Here is a 25,168-nt window from a genome sequence, read left to right as displayed (position 1 = left end):
CATTCACGTAGTACCCAACATGAAATTTCATCAGGGCCATTTGCTTTTCCTTTGTGTAATTTACCAACCTCCTGATGTTTGTATATCTGGTAGTACTGGTATGTGTGGGCATGCATGTTCCACATAATCCCTCTCAAAATTGTTTTCCTTTGTAAAAACTGATTGAAATTTCTTGTTTAGTGCTTCACAAATATCCTTCTCTTGTGTATAGGTAATTCCCTCGTCCGTAATGAATTGTATTTTACTTTGGTTTTGCTTCTGATGTAGCTGTAAAATAGCTTCGATTGATCACTACTTTTATTTATGATATCGTTCTCAAACTGTTTTTGGGCGTCCCTCCTTATTCTTGTATAATCGTTTCTTGCCTGTTTGTAATTATTATATGCCCTTTCACTATTGTGTCTTCTGTATCTATTCCACAACAAATCTCTTTTTTTCTTTTGATTTTTTACATTCTGTCTTGAACCATTTCTTTATTTTCTTTTCTGCTTCTTTGTGCTTTGGGATGTACTTCTGGACTCCTATTTCATAAAGTTCACAGAATTTTTGAAATATAGCATTTAAATTTTGTCCTCTAAGCTTCTTTCTCCAGTCAATTTCTAAGAAGTACTTCTTTAGGTCATGATAGTTTCTCTTTTTATAGTTTAGTCTCTTTTTGTAACTTTCATTGCTGTTAACTATGTCATATGCTATCCTGAAGTTGCAATTTAGTACTGCATGGTCGCTTTTGCTGAATGGAGGGTGGTACAGTATATTAAATTGTCAATATCGTTTTCTTGCCTAGTAAATATGAGATCTAGCATTGAGGGTACATTGAGTCCTCTTTTTCTGGTGCTTTCCCTTACATGTTGCTTTAGGAAAAACTCTTCCACAAGATCCAGGAGCTTTTGGTCCCAACAGCTTTCTTGGCATATTTATCTAGAGTATTCCAATTTATATTTGTATTAAAATTTCCAGTTAGTATAATTCTTTCTGATTTCTCTTCCATTTTATGTACAGTAGTAATGATCTTAAGCTCTGAATTTTATTCTCTGCCAGGTCCTCATATTCGTCTCTTTCCCATGTGTTTGATCTGGGTGGCATGTACAAATTGGCTACAATTACTTTCCCTTCAGATGTATTGATCTCTACTGCAATCAGTTCTACTTGTGAGGGTATATCTATTTCTATTTCTTTGACATTTAGATTTTTCTTAGTTAATATTATAATTCCTCCTCCTTTTTTTAAGTTCCTATCTCTTCTCCATATATTATATTCCTCTAAGTTTTGGATGTCATTTGATGTCCTTGGTGTTAATTTTGTTTCAGTTAGGCATAGTATATGTGGTTCATTTTCTCTGACATAATCATTCATCTCTAATAATTTAGATACCATTCCATCCACATTTGAGCACATCAACTTTATCATCTTGTTTATATACATGTCATGACTTGGTTCTACTATCGTCCTCCTTTTTATTCCCTCCTGTTTATGTACCACTTTCGTACCTGCAATCCTATTACTTTGTAAAAAAAATGTATTCTTCTCCTCTTCTGATCTTCCCTCATTTTTTGTTTTTGCTTCCTCTCTCTTCCCTTTCAGTAATTCCAGTTCCTCTTGTGTTAGGCATCTTTTTATCCATACATTTGTGTGTGTGTGTGTGTGTATTTACCTAGTTGTATTTACCTAGTTGTGGTATGCAGGAAATTAGCTGCACTTGTGGGGTCCTGTCTCAGTTTCTCAATAAGCCATATTTTGCTTTGAACTCATTTAAGTTTTAGACTGGATGATCTCTTTGTCCAGGCTGTTGCACAGGTCTGTGCATCTCTGTGGAAAACTTCAATTCTTGTGATCCTTCAAGCAACTTGGCTTTTTCAGTTTCATTCAGTGTCCTCTTGTTACTCTCCCATCCCATACAAACACATCTTTTCTGTCAATTTTATCTACTCCTTGCATGGCTCTGAACACTGCAATCATGTCGCCCCTCTCTCTCCTTTCTTCTAAGGATAGCAGATCCAGCTTTTCCTGCCTCTCTCTGTACGACATCTGCCAGGCTAGAGACCATTTTGGTTGCTGTTCTTTGTATTCTCTCGATCGTGTTTATATCTTTCTTTTTGTGTGGGGACCACGCTACTGCTGCATATTCCAACCTGGGGCAGATTATGGCCATTATCAATTTCTTCATCATCTCCTCATCCATGTAATGAAATGCTACTTTTATGTTAAGAGATTATGCATCTCTCTAACTGTCTTATTAATGTGTGTTTCAGGTGACATACTGTCTTGGACCAGCACCCCCAAATCTTTCTCGTCTCTCGCTTTTGTGATTGGTTCATTACTCATCAAATAATTCAGTGATGGCCTGTTGGTCATTACCCATCAAATAATTCGGTGATGGCCTCTTGGTACTTTTACCCATTTCCAATATTTTACATTTTTTTGCATTGAATTTCATTTCCCACATGCAGCTTCAATCATGAATCCTATCCAGGTCCTCTTGCAGCATTTTACAGTCTTCCTTAGCTTCTACTTTCCTCAAGATCTCTGGATTATCAGCAGACTTTCATAACTGTTCATGCCATCTACCATATCGTTTATGTGAAGCAAGAACATTACTGGCGCTAACACTGAACCCTGTGGGACTCTGCTTGTTACTTCCCTCCATTCAGACATCCTGTCCTTTATTACTGTCCTCATTTGTCTGTCTCAAGAAGTCTCTCATCCACTCCAGGAGATTTCCTTTCAGTCCTCCTATTTGCTCCAATTTCTACATTAGTCACTTGTCAAAGGCTTTCTTCAAATCTAAATACATCCAGTCCACCCAACTGTCCCTCTCCTGTAGCATGTCAATTGCTCGTAAGTAAAAGCCTATCACATTGGAAACACATGACCTTCCACTTTCTGAATCCAAACTGACTTTCAGCCAAAATGTTCATATCCTCCAGATATTTTATTCCTCAGTCTTTCAGGATTCTCTCACAATTTTTTGACTGCGCTGGTCCGGGACACTGGTTTATAATTCAGGTGTTCTTCCTTGTCTCCTCCGATATAAATTGGCACCACATTGGCCCTCTTCCATTCCCTGTGCACTTTCCCTTCTTCCAGAGAACACACAATTAAACTGTGAATATTTTACGCCAGTTGTTCTCTGCATTTCTTCAGTACCCAATTAGAGATTCCATCCGGTCCTGGGACTTTCTTTACATCTTGAGTTTCTAGTAATTTATGCACTTCCTGCACTATTTTTATCACTACATTTCTAGTCAGTCCCTCCTCCTCCACAAAATCCCTTTCTGTAGTGAAAACCAATTGGAAACATTTGTTCATTATTTCAGCATGCATCGCTGCATCTTTATAGACCTCCTCTTTTGCTTTCAATTTGGTGATTCCATCTTTCTGTTTCAATTTGCCATTAACAGATCTATAAAACAATTTGGGTTCTTCCTTACATTTGTCAGTTATCCCTTTTTCAAAGTCCCTCTTGTCCTCTCTGTGCATTCTTGTATATTCATTTCTAGTTCTGCTATATTCTTCCTTTGTTCTGTTATTACCTCACTTTCTCCAGTCGTTCCATGCCATGCCCCTCTCTTTTTTTGCTGTCATACACCTTCTGTTAAGCCAATTCTTTTTCCCATTTTCTTTCCCACATACTCTTGGAACAAGTTTTTCCACTCTTGAATTGTAGAGGTCTAGAAAGATATCCCACTTCCTCTGCATCTCTCTTGTTTCTCTGAATTTTGTCCAGTCTGCATTTTTGAAAAATTTCCTCAATCCTGTAAAGTTTGCTTTACTAAAGTTGTATCTTCTCTCCCTGTAAAGCTCATCTCTTGGCACCACCTTGTCATCTGGAACTCCATGACCACATGATCACTTTTTCCTATAGGACACAGATATTTCAAAGATTCAATTACGTCATGTTCTTTGGTTAGCAGTAAAACTAGTCTTGCTGGTGTGTCATCACCTCTGAATCTTGTCTCTTCTTTGACCCTCTGGGTCATTACATTATTCATTGCTGTATGTAACAGTATAGTGCCCCACGAATCTTCACTGCCTCCTGAGTCCCACTCCTCCCAGCCATCAGAATTATGTTGTTGCTTTTCTCAGTCACTTTCTTTATATATCTAACCATGTATGACAACATCTCCTGGTATTCATCGTCATTCCATGCCCTTGTCTTAGGGGGAACATGTACTACTGCGATGTCTCTCTTGCCATTCTCTCGATTTTCAAATTTCATATTTATCATTTCAGCCCTACCCTCTCCCAGTTCCACATTATCCACATTTATGTTGTTTTTCACTGCTATCATCACTCCTCCTCCCATTTTTTCTTTTCTGTCTCATCTTCACAGTTTGTATGTACCATCTCCCATATGGATATCAATATATTTTCTTAATTTGGTCTCTACAAAGCACGTAATATCTGGTTCACGTACCCTCAAGAAATCGTTGATTTATAACCTTGCCAATATTAAGCCATCAGCATTAATACACTGTATGCCACTTTCCAACTTTTTTCATTATTCTTTATCCCTCTTCTCTCCCTCTCTCTTGTCGGTACCGCTTCCTCAAGTGGTACTGACTTTGCAATAGAACACTGTCCACTCTTCCTCCATTCTCTGTTCGTTTTTTTACCTTTGCTTCCTTTACTAGCTCCTATATTTTAGCTCTTTCTTCCTCATTTGCGTCTTTATCAAAATATTCTTGAACTCCTCTTTGTTTGATAATTTCCGTGTTCTGTTGATGATTTCATTTACCATTACCTGAGACTTAAACTTTAAGTGGGCTTGCCCCTCCTTCCTCGTACTTTCCTAGCCGAAACACTTCTTCAATCTCTTCTTGAGCTTCATTGTTACCCTCCATAACTACTGATACTATCTCTTTAACCTTACTCAGTTCATCACTTTCCCTTTCTGATCGTACTGTCATACATTTTTCATTTACTCCTGAAATTATCACACATTTTTTCTTGTCTGCTATATCCCTGACTAAAGATTCTCTAATATTTAGCACATGCGTGCATGCATGTGTATTTTAAGCTATCATCTATTTTCCTTTAGATTTCATTGTTTATCTCACTTTTTACTTTCTTTTTAGGATATGTTCGATCCACATTGTTGGGGAAAAGAATCGTACTATGATGAACTGGCCCGAGTACAAAAGGAAGAAATGGATAGGAGGGAAAAAGAAAGAAAGGACAAAACAAAAGTAAGTAATGCAAGCTACTGTATTATACATTACGAGATGAATGCTGCCAATAAGGTATATATATACAGTAATCACTCTAATATCCGGACGCCCAATATCCGAACATCCCCACTATCCGGACATAAGAATGTTTCATACTGTACTTTTTTTCCATACTATACTTACCTCATTTCACTCTTTAATGTCCTTTATTGGTGTGAATAGGGTGTTAGGAGCTATGCATGTGCAGTAGGAAGGTGTTTTTCTGAGTTAGGCTAGGTCAGGGTCCATAAGTACCAGTCCAGGAGCCAGTCACCAGAATGTTTATTATTGTATGAACCTACTTCTAAACCCTCATTTTATGTTTCTTTTGCATTTATTTCAGTCATTTATGTGCCTTATTGGTGTGATTTGGGTCTTAAATAGGTGCTATGCATGTCCAGAGGGAGTTGTATAGGTGTTTCTCTGAGTTAGGATCCATAAGTACAAGTCCATAAGCTGGGGCCCAATATCCGGACAGAACCAATATCCGGACCTACCTATGGCTCTATTACGTCGGATATTGGAGTGATTACTGTATATATATATATATATATATATATATATATATATATATATATATGTATTACCGTATTTCGCGGCATGTAAGACGCAGCATTGTGAAAGACGCACCCTAATTCTGGCAGGGCAGTTCTGTGAAAAAAAAGTTTGCCCCAACCAAGACTGCAGTAAGGTTTCTTGATAAGAGCCATTACCACACAGATACACACTCACCTTTCAAAATCTATTCATTACTGATCATCAGCCTTTGGTTTCTTTTTTTATATACAAAGAATGGTACAGGAAAAGAAAACAATGCCCCTTCTTGACAAAACGTGACTGATATGAGCCACTATCACTTAGATACAACACTCACCTTTCAGAATCTATTCAGTACTGCTCATCATCCTTTAGTTTCTTCTTTTATGTACAAAGAATGATACAGGAAAAGAGAAAACAAAACCCCGTCTTAACAAAACGTGACTTCAAACCACTAGGCAATCTCAAATTTGCTGATAAATATGTATCAGTAAACTGATATAAACACTGTTTTTAATATTCTATGAATTTAAAACCACAAATGAAGTCAATAAACTCTATTCTTTCATTCACTGACGAAAACATAAAATACAATGAATGTTCACATCAGTTCATTTATCCTAAAAGAACCCCGTCATATTCCAATACACCTGTTACGGAATTTCCTCACATTGCCTTGACTCAAGCACAATATCAGACGACTACCATCATTAATCATGCACTCTAACTAACCTGTAATTACCTCCACAAATAATATAAAAAGATAGCACTTGTAAATACACAAATTACAATGTTTTACAACCAAAGTTCAATTTAGCAAGGCTGCTTGGGAACAGGATAGACAGCTGTTTTTACTCTCTTCTCTCAGTATCACTCCTTCACTGTCAGCTATGTTTGCCTTGCAGCATCAACAATTAAAAATGTATGCTTCACTGATCATAATTTACTATAAACATTCATTTCAAAACATACTATGGTGAAAACATCCATTGCTACACCTTAGTAACACTGCTGCCTCCCAGTCGCTAGACAGCAGTCTCTACCCCTTCCTCTCAGTATCACTTCCTCACTGTCAGCGATGTTTCCCTTTGCAGCATCAACAGTTAAAAATACGTTCTTCACTGATCACAATTTACTAAAAACAGACATTCATCTCAAAACATGTCGAGAATGGTGAAACTATCTCTTAGCAACACTGCTGCATCCCAAGCGCTTAGACAACTGGCTCAACCCTCTTCTCCCAGTATCACTCCCTTTACTGTCAACTGTTTTCCTTCCAGCATCAACGATTAAAAATGCATATTTCTCTTACCAGAATTTGCTAAAAACAGACATCCATCTCAAAACATTCGAGTACTGTGAAAACATCCATTTTTGGTCTTAACACTGCTGCCTCCTAGTCGCTATGGTACACACACACACACACACGCACACGTACACACCACATGCAACATTCGCTCACCTCTGAAACATTTACATCAGTCAGTTTTGGAGTACCCAGTGGCTTTATTATATGCCAAAAACATCAAAATGTATTTGGTTGTTCAATATAAATATCATCACTTAAGGACATGAAACATCTCAAACAATTTATTCATCCAAACATCGCCAAGTGCAAGACTAAAGGTGTACAGCACCATTGATCCTAAATTTTCCATGGTTGCATCTGTCATGATCACCTAAAACCTATATTCACTTCATATTACTGACATGGTGAAAATTTCACTGCCTTTCAAATCCTGAGAATTCATCACTACTTCCCCCAAGTCCTGAAGCATCACTGGAAGTCATCACCACGGTCATCATCACTGTTTCACTGTCACTTTCATACAGTAAATGGTCCTCAGTACCATCCATTGAATTGCTTATACCACACTTCATACGATTTTAACTTGGCAACCGTTTTAACTGAGCACAGGCGATATTCAGACTTGGGGCATTTGATACAGCCCACATTAACCTCCTCAGTACATGTTTCCTGAACTGAATAAAATCATATGGCGAGCATGAATAAACTACACTATAAAATACATTGCTGGGCTGAAGGGATTATAATAAGCGGATTATCAGTTCCCTAGTCTGACTCTTCCCACTTCTACTTCCTTAACTACACCCACACCAAACTCTCACCTACACCTTAGATTCTGGTCGCTGGGCGTAACGTCCAAAATGGCAAACGGTTTTACAACCTAACCTAACAAATTTGGACGTTACGGCCTAAATGATCCCCATTGCCGATCATGAGAGCTTTGCTTAGGCAGCAGAGATGCAGAGAGTGAACGTTGTCAATCATTCTGATCGCTTCGTCTGCTAAGAATACAGCAGAAATGGCGGACGCTGATATGAATGCCCGTCAGGCACTGCTATTTCAGATATTGCATCAGTTATGCTACTCAGTGAATTTTATCCTATTTTCATAACAAAATACTGTAACTGGGTGTGCCCTGAGTTGCACAGACATTGCTAAAGTACTTCACTTGGCTGAAAAGTGAAGCTGTAACTGCTAGCTTGCTAGAGTAGGGTGTACGCTAGACACTAAACTGCTAAGTTGCTAAACCGCTAAACCCTTTGACGGTATTGGCCAGTTGAGCTGAAAACAATCCCGTGAATGCTTTGTGTTTTTGAACTTGCATGTTTTAATATCTGCTGCATATATACACTCACAAAATGTCACAAAAGTAACTGACCTAATTAGGGTTACTGAATTTCCATACGTGACGAAAGTATGTTTTGGTGACTTGGCAGTTTCACTAGCCAGCATCTCTCCAGCATGATTGCTTTGCTAGTTAGTTAATGGATGGCAAGCAAAGTGGTCATGATTGCCTTTCAGAAGGTTAGCAGACAGTTCACCAGTGAGCACGTTAGCTTGCTAGAGTAGGGTGTACGCTAGCCACTAAACTGCTAAGTTGCTAAACCGCTAAACTCCTTGACGGTATTGGCCAGTTGAGCTGAAAACAAACCGTGAATGCTTTGTGTTTTTTAACTTGCGTGTTTTAATATCTGCTGCATATATACACTCACAAAATGTCACAAAAGTAACTGACCTAATTAGGGTTACTGTATTTCCATACGTGATTTAAAGTCTGTTTTGATGACTTGGCAGTTTCACTAGCCAGCATCTCTCCAGTATGATTGCTTTGCTCGACAGTGAATGGATGGCAAGCAAAGTGGTCATGATTGCCTTTCAGAAGGTTAGCAGACAGTTCACCAGTGATCATGTACGTTAGCTTGCTGGAATAGTGCGGATGCTAAACTGTTAAATTGCTAAACCGCTAAATATCTTCACGATGTTAGCCAGTTGAGCTGTAAACAAACCCGCGAAAGTTTTATGTGTTTCTGATCTCGGGTGTTTCTGAAATCTGCTGCATATACACACTAGTGTATATTATTTTTAAGAATAAAATCAAGTCTGCGTACTGTAGAAGACACCTGTGGTTGCTAAGCATTGAGATGATCATCTTTATAAGAGTTTCTTCTCAGTGAAGCCTAACTAACCTGCCTTAGTCTAACGTGCAGGACGCATGGGGATATTTTAAGGTAACTTTGAGACAAAAAAGTGCGTCTTATATGCCGCGAAATACGGTAAATACTGTTTCAGCAACAACATACGTACTAGTGGAAAATCCAAAGAGTTGTTTATTTCAGACAGAAAAACTATCAGCTGATGGAAACATAGTAATTCCTTACTTGACATTGTTAAGATAGTAAAAATTACCATTGTTAGTGGAAGTCACGTCAGGTTAGGATGGTGTTCCTGCGAGAAAGCATCCTTTCTCACATATGGTGTGGAGGGAGGGGAGATCAGGGAACTAACTGTGTCAAGGTGGTTGGAAGAATTCTTTACAAAAGGAGTGTATGACAAGGTTTGGCACCCCAGTTCCTTCGTGGAGGAGTGATGTCATCAGATTGGCACTTGGTGACACTTGGTATGAAGTGTGTAAGTGTGTATGTACAGTATAGGCCCGTGAGGTATGTTTATGCCAAGAAGATATAGTCAGGATTCTGGGGCTTGAATAATGAGTGAAATTGAGTGACCCATTCAGTGAACAGATTTTGGGTTAATTTCTCCTTCTATCAGGTTTTCCTTGATCACTTTAGGTGGGAAAAGTAGTCTGGATGATGATGATGATGACGATGATGATGATGAATATAGGGAAGACTGCAGATATCTGTGAAAGTGTGTTTGATGTCACTGCATGTATCTTTATGTATGTAACAGTAAGATGCATTTTTGAGCAGCAGCATGCTGAGTGTGCCTGTGTTAATTAAGAGCTTCATAGTGAAAATTGTATTATTGGAAATTATATTAGACAGGTGTTGTATACTAATTTCTTTGAAGAATTTTTACTTGAAAACATTTACACTCTATACATGTGTGTGTGTGTGTGTGTAATATATACATATACATTATATATATATATATATATATATATATATATATATATAGATAGATATATAGATATAAATATATATATATATACATATACATACAGTCGGCGCAATGGAAGTCTGGACCCTCTAATTCGCACCATATATTTGGTAGGGTCCAAGAAATATTGTAGGAAAATATTGGTGGATTTTTTTCTGGTGGTTTCTAGCGACTTTACAGGCTTACCAGCATGTGCTGTGCGTATATGAGCTCAGTGCCTGCCTGACTGTGAATGGGAAAGCACGTCAGATTTTCTTGTCCTGCCTGGCCTTTGGTAATTTCAAAGCTCTCGTTTTCACACCCTCCTCTGCCTTAGTGAATCATTGGAGATGGGTCCCAAGATACAAACTGTTGTATGCTCCTCATGGGGCAACTTAGGTTTGGATGATGGATGGATGGATGGATGGATATATATCAATCAATCAATCAATCATTTCCTGTGGCACCCTCGGGGATGCACAGGGCCTCGATGAACTCACACCACCACATCCTGTCTTGTGCTAACTCCTCAAGATCTCCCCAACACTCATCTCCAGCTTCCCGTCTCATTGTCCTCACCCACGTCTCTTTTGGCCTTCCTCTACCTCTCCTACCAAGTGCCACCCACCCTGGTGTACCTCGTACTATTCCCTGTCTCCTATACACATGTCCTAGCCACTTCCATCGTGAGAACCTAACATATTCATCGACCGGCTGCACTCCCGTTATTTCTCTAATTCTACTATTTGGTATCCTTTCCCACCACTTAACTCCTAATATTCTTCTAAGTGCTTTGTTTTCAAACACCAAGAATTTATTTTCCATAGTCACTGTGCTGTACCAAGACTCGTGTCCATAAATTAAGATACTCCTAACCATTACCTTATAAAGTTTGATTTTTGTATGCACAGAAAAATTGTTATTATTCTAAATATTTTTAAGCATTCCCATTGCCTGATTAGCCTTCTTTAACCTTTCCTGGAAATCAAAGTTCAAAGAACCATCCTTGGCTAAATAAGTACCTAAATATTTAAACCTATCAACTTGCTTTACAACCATACCTCCAATTACACATTCCTGCGCATTTTCCATATTCATATTGATTATTTCAGTTTTTCCACAATTAATAACCAAACCCACCTTGCGACCTTCACTCACCAAACAGTCGAACACTCTCTGCATCTCTTCTGGCCCATCACAAATCAAAACTATATCATCTGCATAATCTAAATCCAAAAGTTTCCTGGATATATATATATATATATATATATATATATATATATATATATATATATATATACATATATATATATATACAATATATATATATATATATATATATATATATATATCCATATATATATATATATATATATATATATATATATATATATATATATATATATATATATATATCCATATATAAGGAGTAACCTGTATTTTAACCCTCCAAGTACCTTGCTCGATTAATGTCAAGACAGAAAATTTGTTTCATTAACTTTGCTTGAAAGTAGCCCATAGCCATAGAAAAACTGTTAGACCACAAGAGTTAATTCATTTGTCACTGAGACTTGAGCTACAAGCTCAGGTTTGTATATCTTACTGTTGGCATCCAGCAACCCTGGAATGGTAAACATAAAAGAATCCACATAAGTTGGGTGGTGCCAGGCACATACTCTCTTGTTTTTTTGGTATTTTCCACCTACTGTATAAAGTATAGGATCCTGAACATATTGGTGTACAGAAAAATGCAGCCTGTTATGATATCATACCCTATTATGATATGATCTATTTTGGGTATTATTTTACTTTAATCCCACCATGTCGCTGGATAATGGGACTTACCTCTATATGTCGGGTGTATTGAGTACATCATTTTCTTCTCAGTAAACATCCGTCGCAAATAAATACTTTCCGAGATATATGTTAGTTTTCTTAATTATTTGAAGGATCCAGGAGCCAATCAGGCGTCGCAAAGAAAGAGGGACTTTTGAAACCAGCCAATCACAACAGTCGTAAGTAAAACCAGCCAATCAGCTTGAAGTATTTGTGGGTGACGCAAGTACGCCCGAGATTTGAAAGTCAGTCACAGTCATGGCCTCCGGTGCTGAAGAACGTGTTGTCGATTTCAAAGCTTGTATCGGGTGTAAGACGGACTACTGGCAGATTAGCAAGTACAGTAATCACTCTAATATCCGGACGCCCAATAACCGAACATCCCCACTAACCGAACCTTATCGTCCTGGGATCAAACATTCCCAAAATGGTCCGAAAATCCAAAAAAATTGGGGAAAAAATCGATTTTTTTGCCGTCCGTAATTTGAACTTGCCGCGCGCACCGCGTGAGAGCATTGTTTTGGTTCGTCATTCCTCCGATAGAGCGCCGCTGCATCGTCCCCACTTCCCGCCTGTCTCTCACCGCGACAAGACCTACGCTCTTCGCCATGGCTGCCCACATGCTCGCTTTTGTGGTGGTGCCGTACTTGCTGCAAGGCCTCCTGCTGCTCTCTGCCCTACTCTTAGTGTGTGTGATGATGGCCCCGCCTCCTGAGAAAAGGAAGAGAGTGGTGTTGACTCTGGAGAAGAAACGGGAGATATTGGAGAAGGTTGATGCGGGTTGGTCTTCCTCTCGCATTCTCCACGAGTTCAACCTGGCCCGGTCGACTTTGTTCGATATCAAGCGTTCCCGAGACAAGCTCATGCAGTACACGGCTGACTTCTCGTCGAGAAGCAAACGCAACGTGGAGAGGAAGGTTATGTTTACCCCCAAGTATGCAGAGATCGACCGCTCCACGTTGATTTGGTATCGACAGCAACGTGCAGCTGGTGTGATGGTACGTGGAACGGAGCTGAAGGCTGCTGCTGAGAAGTTTGCAAGGCTTCACGACGCCCTAGACTTCAAGGCATCCGAGGGTTGGCTCTTCGCGTTCAAGTTGCGACATGGCCTTACTAACCGTAAAGCACATGGCGAAGCATTGGACACTAACGAGGATGGAGTGGACGAGTTTCGGCACAAGGTGAAAGGCTTGATCGACAGGGAGGGCCTCACTCTCGGTCAAGTCTATAACGCTGACGAAACTGGCCTATTCTATCGCTCGGTGCCAACGAACACTCTCGCCGATGAGACGGAGAAGCGTGTACCTGGCCGCAAGCTTTCTAAGGAACGGATATCTGCTTTGTGTTGTGCCAATGCTAACGGCATGCACTGGCTTAAGCCCGTTATTGTTGGCCGTGCAAAGCAGCCTCGGTGCCTTCGTGGGGTGATGGATGTCCTTCCTGTCGTATGGTACCATTCTTTGAAAGCATTTTCACAGCTGTGATTTTCAAAGACTGGTTTCACCATCACTTCGTCAAGGAGGTCATACATTACCAGACGAAGACACTGGGAATTCCTCGCGACCAGGTAAAGGCTCTCCTTCTCCTCGACAATGCACCTGCCCACCCGTGCGACAAGGACTTGGTTGCTGAGAATGGCCGTATTAGGTGCATGTTTCTGCCACCTAATACGACTGCTCTCATTCAACCAATGGACCAAGGAGTGATCGTGGCAACAAAGCGCCAGTACCATCGGAACTTCCTGGACGAGGTGATGGTGGTTCTCGAGGACGAGGACGAGCGCAGGGAAGGACGTGACACTCGAGGCAAGCGGACTTTGGAAAACCTTCGCCGCTACAACATCAAGTCTGCGCTGTACAACTGGGCTAGTGCATGGAAGGAAGTCCCTGTGAAAACTCTTGAAAATGGTTGGTCTCGTCTGCTTCTCGGAACAGATGTGGAGTACGATTTCCTAGGGTTTGACGTGGATGACTTCCATGCACGGCTACGTACGCACGGCGACGATGTTGATGTGGACGATGTTCGTGAGTGGTTGGACGACGACGAGGGCGATCCTGGGTATCAGACGTTGTCTGATATCGAGATCGCGTCTTCGGTTGCTGGTGTCAGTCCCGAACTTGAAGATTCCGACGACGAAGGCGATGATGATGCAGACTCCGCCCAGCAGGACGCTACTCCAGCCATCCCCAAGCTGAGCACACTCCGGGAACATCTAGAGTTCGTCCTAGACTACCTGGAACACCCGGACTGCGACAGGGAGATGGGGCCCTTGGGACTCGTGGAGGAAGTGCGTGCTTTCCGGCAGCGCATCATCAATCGCCAGAATCGTCGGTCCTTGCGTCAGTCAACGATTGACAGTTTTTTCAGGCCCGTGACCCCCGCTGTGCCAAGCCCTGGTTCCACTCCATTGCCTCCCCAAGACAGGCCCTCATGCTCCGAGCCACAGCCCAGCACATCAGCTACAGTGGAGTCACCGCTCGACGTGAGTTTGCGGCTGTCTTCAGAGTCTTCTGTAGTCGGTACGCCATCACCACGAGCCACCGATGCACTCCTTGGACGCCTGCCAGTGATACTCTCGGGCTCTGACTGAATAAACAGCAAGAACTTCTCCACTAGACCACACGGGAATTTTGAGTGTTGTGCAGTGAAAAAAACGGTGTGTTGTGTTAAGGTTTTCAAGTTGGGAGAAAAGACTAAGTAGAAAAGAAATTTAACGTAACTAACCTTCTTTGTTTTGGCTTTGGAAACTTAAAAAAACTTGGGAAAAGTTAATGTGCAACACTTAGATTTAATGGAACATTATTTGGACTAAAGTGAACACTGTGAAAAGAACGGACTTCTGTGTGTTATTGACTAAGTTCAGTGCAAGACTTCAGGAAGAGTGTAGTGCAAGTGCTTCAGGAAATCGTTCTTACTGTCAGAGTCCGAGAGGAGGCGGTTATTCATCGAGGTGGCCAGGGACTTGCTGTAAGTAGCTAAAATGTTTCATGTTGTACTATTTCCCATACTATATTTACCAGAATGTTTCATATTGTATTTTTTCCCATACTATACTTACCAGAAAGTGTCATACTGTACTTCTTTCCATACTAAACTTACCTCATGCATGTGCAGTAGGAATGTGTTTTTCAGAGTTCGGTTAGGTTAGGTTCGGTTAGAGTCCATAAGTACCAGAATGTTTATTAATGTATGAACATACTTCTAAACCCACATTTTATGTTTCTATTGCATTTATTTCAGTCATTTATGTGCCTTATTGGTGTGATTTGGGTGTTAAATAGGTGCTATGCATGTCCGGAGGGAGTTGTATAGGTGTTTCTCTGTGTTAGGGTCCGTAAGTACAAGTCCATAAGCTGGGGCCCAATATCCGGACAAAACCAATATCCGAACCTACCGATGGCTCTATTGATCCGGATATTGGAGGGGTTACTTATCATATTAATAACGAAACATCTATTGAACTTCTAAGAAAACACGGGGTTTTGCCAAGTGCAGTGCAGTGTAAAGAGTGTGATTTGCCCTGCAAATATCGGGAAGACAGACATCAGTGGTACTGTGGCCGGTGGAAAAAAAAAAAGTAGGAAGAGTAAGGGGAAGGTGCTGTGCAAATTCACCGTTTCTGATCTCTAGGTAAGCATTCCCCTAGGATAGGTTAGGTTAGGTTAGGTTAATGTCATGGGGGGTCTGGGGGGCGAAGCCTCCCAGTTAGGAAACACGGCCAGGGCTGGGGGGTCTGGGGGGCAAAGCCCCCCAGTTAGGAAACACGAACTCAAGGAGCTGAAAATTATATTTTTCCGAAGGATTTTAGTGTTTTTCGTTTGATTTGGATACCAGTTCCAGTCGGAAATCACTCGATTTTCCGTGTTTCCCCCACCCAAAACCATGCTTTCCCACAGGTCCCCCATTATTCTTTCTCAGGAGTTTCAGAATGCAATGTTTTAGTGTTATTCATGTGATTCTGGTGGTAATTTTCAGTGAAAATTACTCGTTTTCGTCATATTCCCCCAATAACCTTGGTACAGGGGGGGGGGGTTTACGGAAAACGAGTGATTTGCGACAGAAATGACTATGAGATTCACATGAGAAACACTATAAAACATTGCATTCTGAAACTCTTGAGAAAATATGGCAGGGTGGGACTAAAGTAAAAATTTACCCTATTTTGCTGTAAATTTGGAAAAATCAATGTGTTTTTGAATGGGTCAACTGATGTATCCCCCATCATCTGTTTCGCACATAATCTGTGAAGTTGAACTGATTTGTAAAAGTGTGTTTGGCATTCAAGCCCTCTATGGATTGCAAAAAATCCATATAAGTTTGTCATTACAAACTACATGAGTCATGGTCAGCAGCATTTCCATAATATCCTGTTTATTGTCATTTTGCTCTCCAGCTTGCTACTCAGTGGCCAGCCAAACAAGCTTTGTGTGTGATCCCTTGCTGTAGACTTTGCAATATCCAGAATGATAGAATAATGTTAGAATCCAGTAGTAACTGAATATCAAACATAATTTTTTTTTTTTACATTAATAGTTGAAAAACATGCATTATTTAAATGATATACAGTAAAAGTCCTTTAATCCGGCCACCAGTAAGATACTCCAAATTCATCAGGGCAAAATTTTTCAAATTTTTCTTGGCTTTATTCGAATTCATCTGGGATTTTTCAAATTTTTCTGACCTTTATCTGGCTTGGATTTGCCCTTTGACTTGGATGCCCCTGCCTGGAACTATTCATCTACACTTCCATGCATTTTTAGTGTCTAAAGCAAAAAACCCATATCATTAATTGTTTATTTAATGATGATGTACATATTTTCTAATGTTTTCAGGGGGCCCTCTGAATAGTCCGAAAAAACCAATAGGCTGGTCCGAACGATCCTCGGTCCCCTGTGATTCGGATTACAGGAGTTTTACAGTATATTGAAATTCTGTTCCTTTATACTGTATTGCATTAAAATTATAATTTTTACCTGAGTTGTTAAAGTAAAATATTTACTTTTTGTATGCACAGAATGAAGCATACCTCTGCTATGCCCTCATATTGCTTTGATAGCACAATTTTTTTTATTATTTTTTTTTACTACACTTCTGTACAGTATATGAGAAGCAAAATGGTTGTAACTGTGTATTTGTGTTAAACTTAAACACCTGTACTTCTGGCAAGCTGTGGATATCAGATTTTAAGCAGTGTTTACGAAAGTATTTATAATTTTTTAAATACACTAATGTTTGTGCCTATAAAGCATATAATTTTCAGTATGTTTATATGTTTCATGCAGTTTCAGTGGTTGATCAAGAAACTTCATTCAGCGATCCACTTGGTCAGCACAAAATTATATATAAAAAGAGCACTTTCATTTTATGTTGGAAATCAGCACCTTTCAGGAGTCACTGTGATGCCATCAGTGGTACTTAAAAGAGTTAAAAAAAATGTTATGTACCCATAATACAGTAATCCCTCGATTATCTGACGTAATGGAGCCAAAGGCATGTCCGGAAAGTGGATCCTTCTGGATAGTGGACTTCTTCCCTGGTCCCCCTTCGTACATAACCTAAGTCTTATAGCCATTTTAAAAGGCCACTACAGTACATCATACAGTACAACACTTGTTCCTGTTGTTTAACACTACTCTGTCTAGTCAAGTAGACCTGTAAACTGCAGCCAAGAAATTACCATGGTCAAGCAGACCCATCAACCATAGCAGTCACACTGCAGGGTCATACCAAGCATTGACATGGGGGGAAAAAAAAAAAAAAAAAAAAAAAAGGCTGCACAAGAAAAATGCAGTGGGCACACAAACCATAATGGTAAAATGGAATAAAATTATGGTAAAACTGAATAAAATCATAGTACAGTACAGTAAGCTAGAATTAAAATCGTCAACACTCACGATTCCTCACAGTGCATTGTGCAGAATAACCTGCTAACTCCTTGACTGTGACTGTTGCACTGCGGCTGACAAAGCTGTTGCATTGCACTGTACATCCTGTGTGGTCTAGTGGTGTACCGTGATGAGCCTGAAGCAGGTAGGAAACAACCAAAAAACCACCACATGCATCACCATAACAACTGTCCAAGAAGGGCTGTTCACTACACAGTTCCCGGGCGGGAACTGGGAACAACCGAGGGGGTCTCTAGCGGATGCTGGGTGAACTGTCAAGCCAGACTGTGCAGCGCCACCGGGCTATTCCCTTCCATGTGGGCAAAAATGTCTGCATGGACATAATTTCCACCCAGACGCAAACCTTTTATCCGGATAAAATACAAGAATGTACATATAATGGTTTAATACAGCCAGATCACAGCATCCGAGTCATGGATCGTTCAGATAATGGATGTCCGGATAATTGAGGAATTACTGTAACTGTACTGTACTTTCTTTTTTGTAGAATGACTGCAGTTAAATCTGTTAGCTTCCATCACTCAGGAATCACTGCGATGTCACCAGCGATATTTAACCCTTTGGTGTTTATGAGTGCAGTGCAAATTTCATGCACTCATTACCATTTGACACAGGCTGCGTCTGTGCACATTTCAACCGCTCGTTGCATTCGACACTGATTGCGTCAAACGAAATGGCCCCTATTTTTTTGGTTATGGATTGATTTCTGAGCGAGAACAAAGAACTACTTGTGTCACCGTGTATCCATCCACTGCGCTCAACCTACTCTGCATCCAGCATTGCCCCACTGCCCCAGTCAGTGTGCTACAAGCCTTGCTGGAGGGTAAGATAATTTCCTTTTGCATTTCATAATATCATCCCTAATTGACGTACAGTAATTCTACACCGAAATGTAGCCAGATAAATTCTTTATAACTTTTTCTCAGTAATATTTTCCATAAAAATTATATTTCATTGTGAAAAAATGAAAAACAAGTAAAAAAAAAAAAAAATTAAGGCATAATTTACATTCCGCTGATCTTTTTTTTACACCATAAGCAAGTACATTTATTCAGGATTACAGTGGGGAAAAAAAAAAAAAAGATTATCGAAGCCTAAATAAGAGTCTATCTATCTATCTATTGTCAGACACCATTATCCTGTAAGGGGTGGCCACTTGACTTTGAGTTATTGGTTTTACGGGGAGGGACACTAACCCTGCAGCAACCCACTTGTTGACACGTAGGGAGCACGTATGGGTTGGTTATATGGTTACCACCCAGCGTTGTAAATGGTTTCTTGGCTTACAGGAAACCATTTGGCTTGTCACTCAATGTAAAGCCACCTGTAAAGGAAAGAAGAGCAATAAGAAGTGACAGGAATGTGAGGATAAATTGTTTTTGAACTACCGAGTGTGCAGGAATAGCACGATGAGGGGGAGGGGGTGTCTCTGTGTGGCCGTGTGCCAAGGCCCACCTCTCGAGTACTCGCTCTCGGTTGGACATGGCTTTCGTTGAATGGTAACATAAGGGTTAAAAGATTTAAGATATACTATATACTCATAGTAACCTAGGCAGCAGGTGGTGGTGACCATCATCCACTCACTTGATGTAGTCCTGCCACCTTCTTCCTTCACCTTTGTCATTCTTTTTCTGTGTGTGCTCTCCTCTCTTCCTGTTTCTCCCATCTTTCCAGTCAATTTTTATAACTGTTCTTTCCTTTTGAGGTGGCTTTACATTGAGTGACAGGCCTAATAGTTTCTTGTAAGCCAGGAAACCATTTTACAATGCTGGGTGGTAACCATATAACCAACTCATATATCTTCCCTACGTGTCAACAAGTGGGTTGGCAGAGGTTTAGTAGCCCTCCCTGGAAAACAACCAGCTCAGAAGGCAAATGGCCACCCTTTATGGGATCATGACATCTGGCTATAGATAAATAGATAGAAAGAACTGTATATGGTACTATATTTTTTCCCAGAACGACCGCAGTTAAATCTGTTAGCTTCCATCACCAAGATCTTTTATCAGTGTGGCCTAATACTGTACATTTTATATCTGCAGGTTGACATTATTTCTGGCACAAAGAAACCTGTCGAGGAGGAGTCCAAGAAACGGAAATCAAGATTTGATCAATGTGGGCCAAGCACCAATGTTATTAAGCCTTTAGTAGCACCCCCAACCCTCACTGCAGTGCCATCAGGGACAAAGACCACCATTGATGCTTTTGGTAGCCTAAAGAAAACCAAGTGAAATTAACATTTATGTATGTTGTACAAAGGTATTTTGTAACTTCATTACTATATTTTCATTTCTTTTTGTTTGCATTTTATTCTTCCCCAGTATCTTAATTTTTTCTGTTCACTCTTACTAGCTGCAACCTTGTGGTTTACAATGCCATTTGAAGCAGCATCTAAATGAAGTGGACTCTCATGTGATATTTACACATGATATTTATTGTATTAGGATGAGATGTGAAAAGAAAAATGTTTAAGACTAAAAGTTTTATGACAGTAGTTTATCATTTGTAAGAGCCAGTGGATATTTGAATGAATGATTCATTTTCAGTGTTGGAGTTTGACAAGCATGTGATAGCATAAATTTAGATGGGATGGTGAAAGAACTATGTAAAAACTACAGATATGCACATGAAGCTGGTGATGAATGTTGACATATGGGCTGTTTCAGATGTGAAGCATGTTGTTGATACCGTGCTTCGTGTTTTATTGTAGTGAATGTGATTTATCCAGACTGGTTATTGGGATCATAAATACAGTATATAGGTACCGAATATAAGCTGCAGGTTCTGAGAATTAATGTTTCTAAAGATTGAAATGAGACTTGTCAAAAGTCTAAAGAAGCTAAGATTTGGGTCAGGGTCCCATGCTTGACTAGGGTCCAGTATGTTGGAGCAGATGTGTGTAGCTGTTTGGAATATTAGAGGTGTGAATGAATGTAAAAGACTAGAGGTAGTGTAGGTCTTCAAGAAATTAAGTGTGATGTGAAAATGTTGTGCAAGACAAAAATGAGGGAGTGAAGAAGATGAATAAGGTCTAATAGGTTTATGGTTAGTTATGAGCTCTTGCAGATAGTTAAAAGGGACAAATAGCCAGGAGTGAAAATCTTGTAGTTATATAGCTATGGTATTTTACACACACACACACACACACACACACACACACACACACACACACACACGAACGAACAGCCAGAGAGCAGACGTCCCAGCCATCGCTGCTAACCTTAAGTAGTTTCAGGAATTTTGTCTGTCCTGTCTCCTAAGGTCTTGTCTTAAATTTAAAATAATGAAAGTTAATAGACTACCAAAAATGTAAAGATTTATTGGCTAGAGTATACATGAATGTTTGTAGTATTTTTCGGTAACAGCTGTTTTGGTACTTAACCAACATCAAACATGGCCGAAAATGTAAACAATGAGGGACTCGAATTTCAAGGATTTGATGGAAACACCAATGTCATGGACCTGGTTAAAACATTAATTATGAGGATTAGTGAACTTGAAAAGAAAGTAGAGAATCTAGTGATAAAGGATGTGTCTGAAAATACGGAGACTACCATACAGAGTCTGATCCAGTCCAATGAAACAGCGAATGAAGAGATTAGAAATTTGAAGCGTGAAAATGTCGAATTGAGGAGGAAACTAGAAGAGAGTACTAATAAAACGGAGAAGGTGAGTAGTGTAGTAGAAGAACATAAGGCAAAGTGGGCACACGTAGAAGAAGAACAGAAAGAAGTGGTCAGTTTAAAGAGAAATCATCCAGGAAGAAAGGGAAATGAACAAGAAAAAAATGGAAGAAAATGTAGTGAAAATACTGAAGAAAAGAGAGAAAATAGTGAGAGAAACTGTAGAAAGGAACAGATGTGTGGTGATACAGTAAAAGTCCAATTCTTCAGCATCCAATTCCCCGGCAAATCTGACATTTCAGCAGTTTTGAGAAATAGTCCCATTTACGAAAATCTCTGATCGTTCGGCAGATTTTCCGATTTTTTTCGTCCCCTCTACTGCTGGGGACTTCTTTCAGCAGTAGCAGACTCCAATAAACCCCTTCTATTGTACATATGTAAATAAGGAACCTACTATAAGTTTAGGTAAGTGCATGTGAACTTGTAGGCCTACTGTATCATTACATTTATATACAGTATGTTCACTAATTTCTTTATTTTTCATATTCATGTATAGTACTGTATTCATTACAGTATTGTACAGTATCAAACAGTATACAGTACTCTCTCCAAACACATCTGTAATGATATGAGTAGTGATGATAGTGTTCACTGAAACATATAAGGTACTGAGTGGGTAGGGTTTTTGATAATTCGGCAATTTTGATATTTCGGCACTTGCCTGGTCCCATAGATGCCGAAAAATCGGACTTCTACTGTATTTGGAAACAGGGAAGAGGAAGAAAAGGTTAGGTTCGTAAGACTCGAGAGAGACACGAACCTGGTGAGAGGAATATTAGGCAAGATTAACCCCGAAGGAGACAAGTGAGTAAAAGAAATTGAGGAAGTAAGGAGGACAGGGCCTTATAAGAAAGGGGAAACAAGACCAATGAGAGTCAAGTTTACATCAGAAATTGTAATAAATGAGATACTTAAAGTGACCTGGAAATTAAGCAAAGAGGCAGGGATGGAAAATATTATAATAAGAAAAGATTTGAATGAAGAAGAAAGAGAAGTTTTAAAATCATTGAAGGAAGAAGTAAAGGAAAAAAATGATAAGAGGACAGAGGAAGAATGTAATACTTTTTTTTGGAGAGTAATGGATACGAAAGTAAGGAAGCGGTATTTAAGGAAATAGAAGTGAAGGAAACTAAGGGGGATGGCTGTGAAAGATCAGAAGTTGAGGAAGTGGTACGGACAGAGAGTAGGAGAGAAGAGGGTATTAAAAATGTCAAAAATAATTTGAAGGTTATATATACTAATGTTGATGGTTTAATAACGGCAAGGCTTGAAATTAACGATTTCTTGAGAGAACATGAACCTGATGTCATGTGCTTTGTAGAGACCAAATTAAGAGAAGATATTGGTGTTCATTTGGGAGATGGTAAATACAAACTGTGGAGAAAAGACAGAAAAGAAAAAACGGGAGGAGGAGTGATGATAGCAGTGAAGAACATAAATGTAGATACATACTGTGGAAATGGGAGAAGGCAGGGCTGAAGTGATATATATGAAATTAGAAACTAGAGAGAATGTTAAGAGAGATATGGCGATAGTGTATGTTCCCCCCAAGACGAGAGCATGGAATGATGACGAATACCAGGAGATGTTGTCAGATATGGCTAGGTATTTACAAAAAATAATTGAGAAAAGCAATAATATAATTTTGGTGGGTGACTTTAACTGTAAAGAGGTGAACTGGGAGGAATGGTACTCGGGAGGCAGTGAGGATTCGTGGGGCACTGTGTTATTAAATATAATAATGAATAATGTGATGACGCAATGGGTCAAAGAAGAGACACGGTTTCGAGGTAAGGACACACCAGTGAGGTTAGATTTACTGTTTACCAAAGAACCCGATGTAATAGTCATTGAAATATCTCTGTCCTTTAGGAAAAAGTGATCATGTGGTCACTAAGTTCCAGATGATAATAGGGAACGTTGAGCCAAGAGACGAGCTTCATAGACAGGGAAGATACAACTTTGGGAAAGCAAATTTTACAGGATTGAGAAACTTTTTTTGAAAATACGGACTGGAGAAAATTAAGAGAAACGAGAGAGATACAGAGGAAGTGGAATATCTTTCTAGACCTCTATAATTTGGGAGTGGAAAAATTTGTATCAAGAGTAAGAGGGAAAGAAAACAGGAAAAAGGAGTGGTTTAATAGAAGGTGTATGACAGCAAAAAAAGAGAGAGATAAGGCGTGGAACAATTGGAGAAAGAGAGGTAACAACAGAACAAAGGAAGAATATAAAAGAATTAGAAATGAATACACAAGAATACGTAGAGAAGAAGAAAGGAATTTTGAAAAAGGTATAATAGACAAATGCAAGGATGAACCCAAACTGTTTTATAGATTTGTTAATGGCAAACTGAAACAAAAGGAAGGAATCACCAAACTGAAAGTAAAAGGAGAGGTCTATAAAGATGCAGCAATGCAAGCTGAAATAATGAACAAATGTTTCCAATCGGTTTTCACTAATGAAAAAGAGTTTGTGGAAGGGGAGGGAGTGATTAGAAATGTACCGGTGATAAAAGATATAAAAGTGGAGGTACAGGAAGTGTATAAATTACTGGAAACTCAAGATGTAAGGAAAGCCCCAGGACCTGATGGAATTTTTAATTGGGTACTGAAGGAATGCAGAGAACAACTGGCGGATAAAATTCACAGCTTAATTGTATGCTCACTGTAAGAGGGGAAAGTGCCAAAAGAATGGAAGAGGGCAAATGTGGTACCAATTTACAAGGGAGGAAACAGGGAAGAACCCCTGAATTATAGACCAGTGTCTCTAACCAGCATGGTCGCAAAATTGTGCGAGAGAATCCTGAAAGACAGATGGATAAAATATCTAGAAGAGATGAATATTTTGGCTGAATGTCAGTTTGGATTCAGAAGTGGAAGGTCATGTGTTTCTAACTTGTTGAGCTTTTACTCAAACAATTGACGTGGTACAGGAGAGAGATGGTTGGGTGGATTGTGTGTACTTAGACTTAGAGAAGGCCTTTGACAAGGTACCTCATAAGAGACTAATGTGGAAACTAGAATATATAGGATGACTGAAGGGGAAATTTCTGGAATGGATGAGAGACTTTTTAAGAGACAGACAAATGAGGACAGAAATAAAGGACAGGATGTCTGGATGGAGGTAAGTAACAAGTGGAGTCCCTCAAGGCTCGGTGTTGGCGCCAGTAATGTTCCTGATTTACGTAAATGATATGGTAGATGGAGTGAACAGTTATGCAAGTCTGTTTGCTGATGATGTAAAGATCTTGAGGAGGGTAGAGGTTGAGGAGGATTGTAAAATGCTGCAGGAGGATTTGGATAGGATACATGATTGGAGTAAAGATCTTGAGGAAGGTAGAGGTTGAGGAGGATTGTAAAATGCTGCAGGAGGATTTGGATAGGATACATGATTGGAGCTGGATGTGGGAAATGAAATTTGATGGAAAGAAATGTAAAATATTGGAAGTGGGTAAAAGTACCAGGAGGCCATCACTGAATTATTTGTTGGGTAATGAATTAATCACAAAAATGAGAGAAGAGAAAGATTTGGGAGTGCTGGTTCAAGATAGTTTGTCACTAGAAAAGCACATTAACAAGATAGTTGGAG

At 39.6% G+C, this 25,168-nt stretch overlaps 1 protein-coding gene across 5 annotated transcripts in view; it reads left to right on the top strand.

Annotated features, from left to right (window-relative positions):
• LOC145392977 (uncharacterized) overlaps positions 1-20,305 on the top strand; it is a 101,731-nt gene extending 81,426 nt beyond the window's left edge. For 3 of the 5 annotated variants that reach the window (XM_080267274.1, XM_080267275.1, XM_080267271.1), the window contains exons 6-7: positions 5,076-5,186; positions 19,937-20,305. In XM_080267274.1, the coding sequence (XP_080123400.1) occupies positions 5,076-5,186; positions 19,937-20,125 (300 nt within the window). In that variant the 3' untranslated portion in view covers positions 20,126-20,305. The remainder of the gene's footprint in view (positions 1-5,075; positions 5,187-19,936) is intronic. The other 2 variants (XM_080267272.1, XM_080267273.1) reach the window with 1 other exon arrangement.
• The last annotated feature ends 4,863 nt before the right edge of the window (positions 20,306-25,168 follow it).

The sequence above is a fragment of the Coenobita brevimanus genome, chromosome 23 (genome assembly GCF_032717465.1).
Source record: "Coenobita brevimanus isolate Jiangsu-jjx chromosome 23, ASM3271746v2, whole genome shotgun sequence".
NCBI classification, from domain to species: Eukaryota; Metazoa; Arthropoda; class Malacostraca; order Decapoda; family Coenobitidae; genus Coenobita; species Coenobita brevimanus.
The sequence above is the reverse complement of the archived record's forward strand: the minus strand, read 5'-3'. Positions and strand labels throughout refer to the sequence as shown.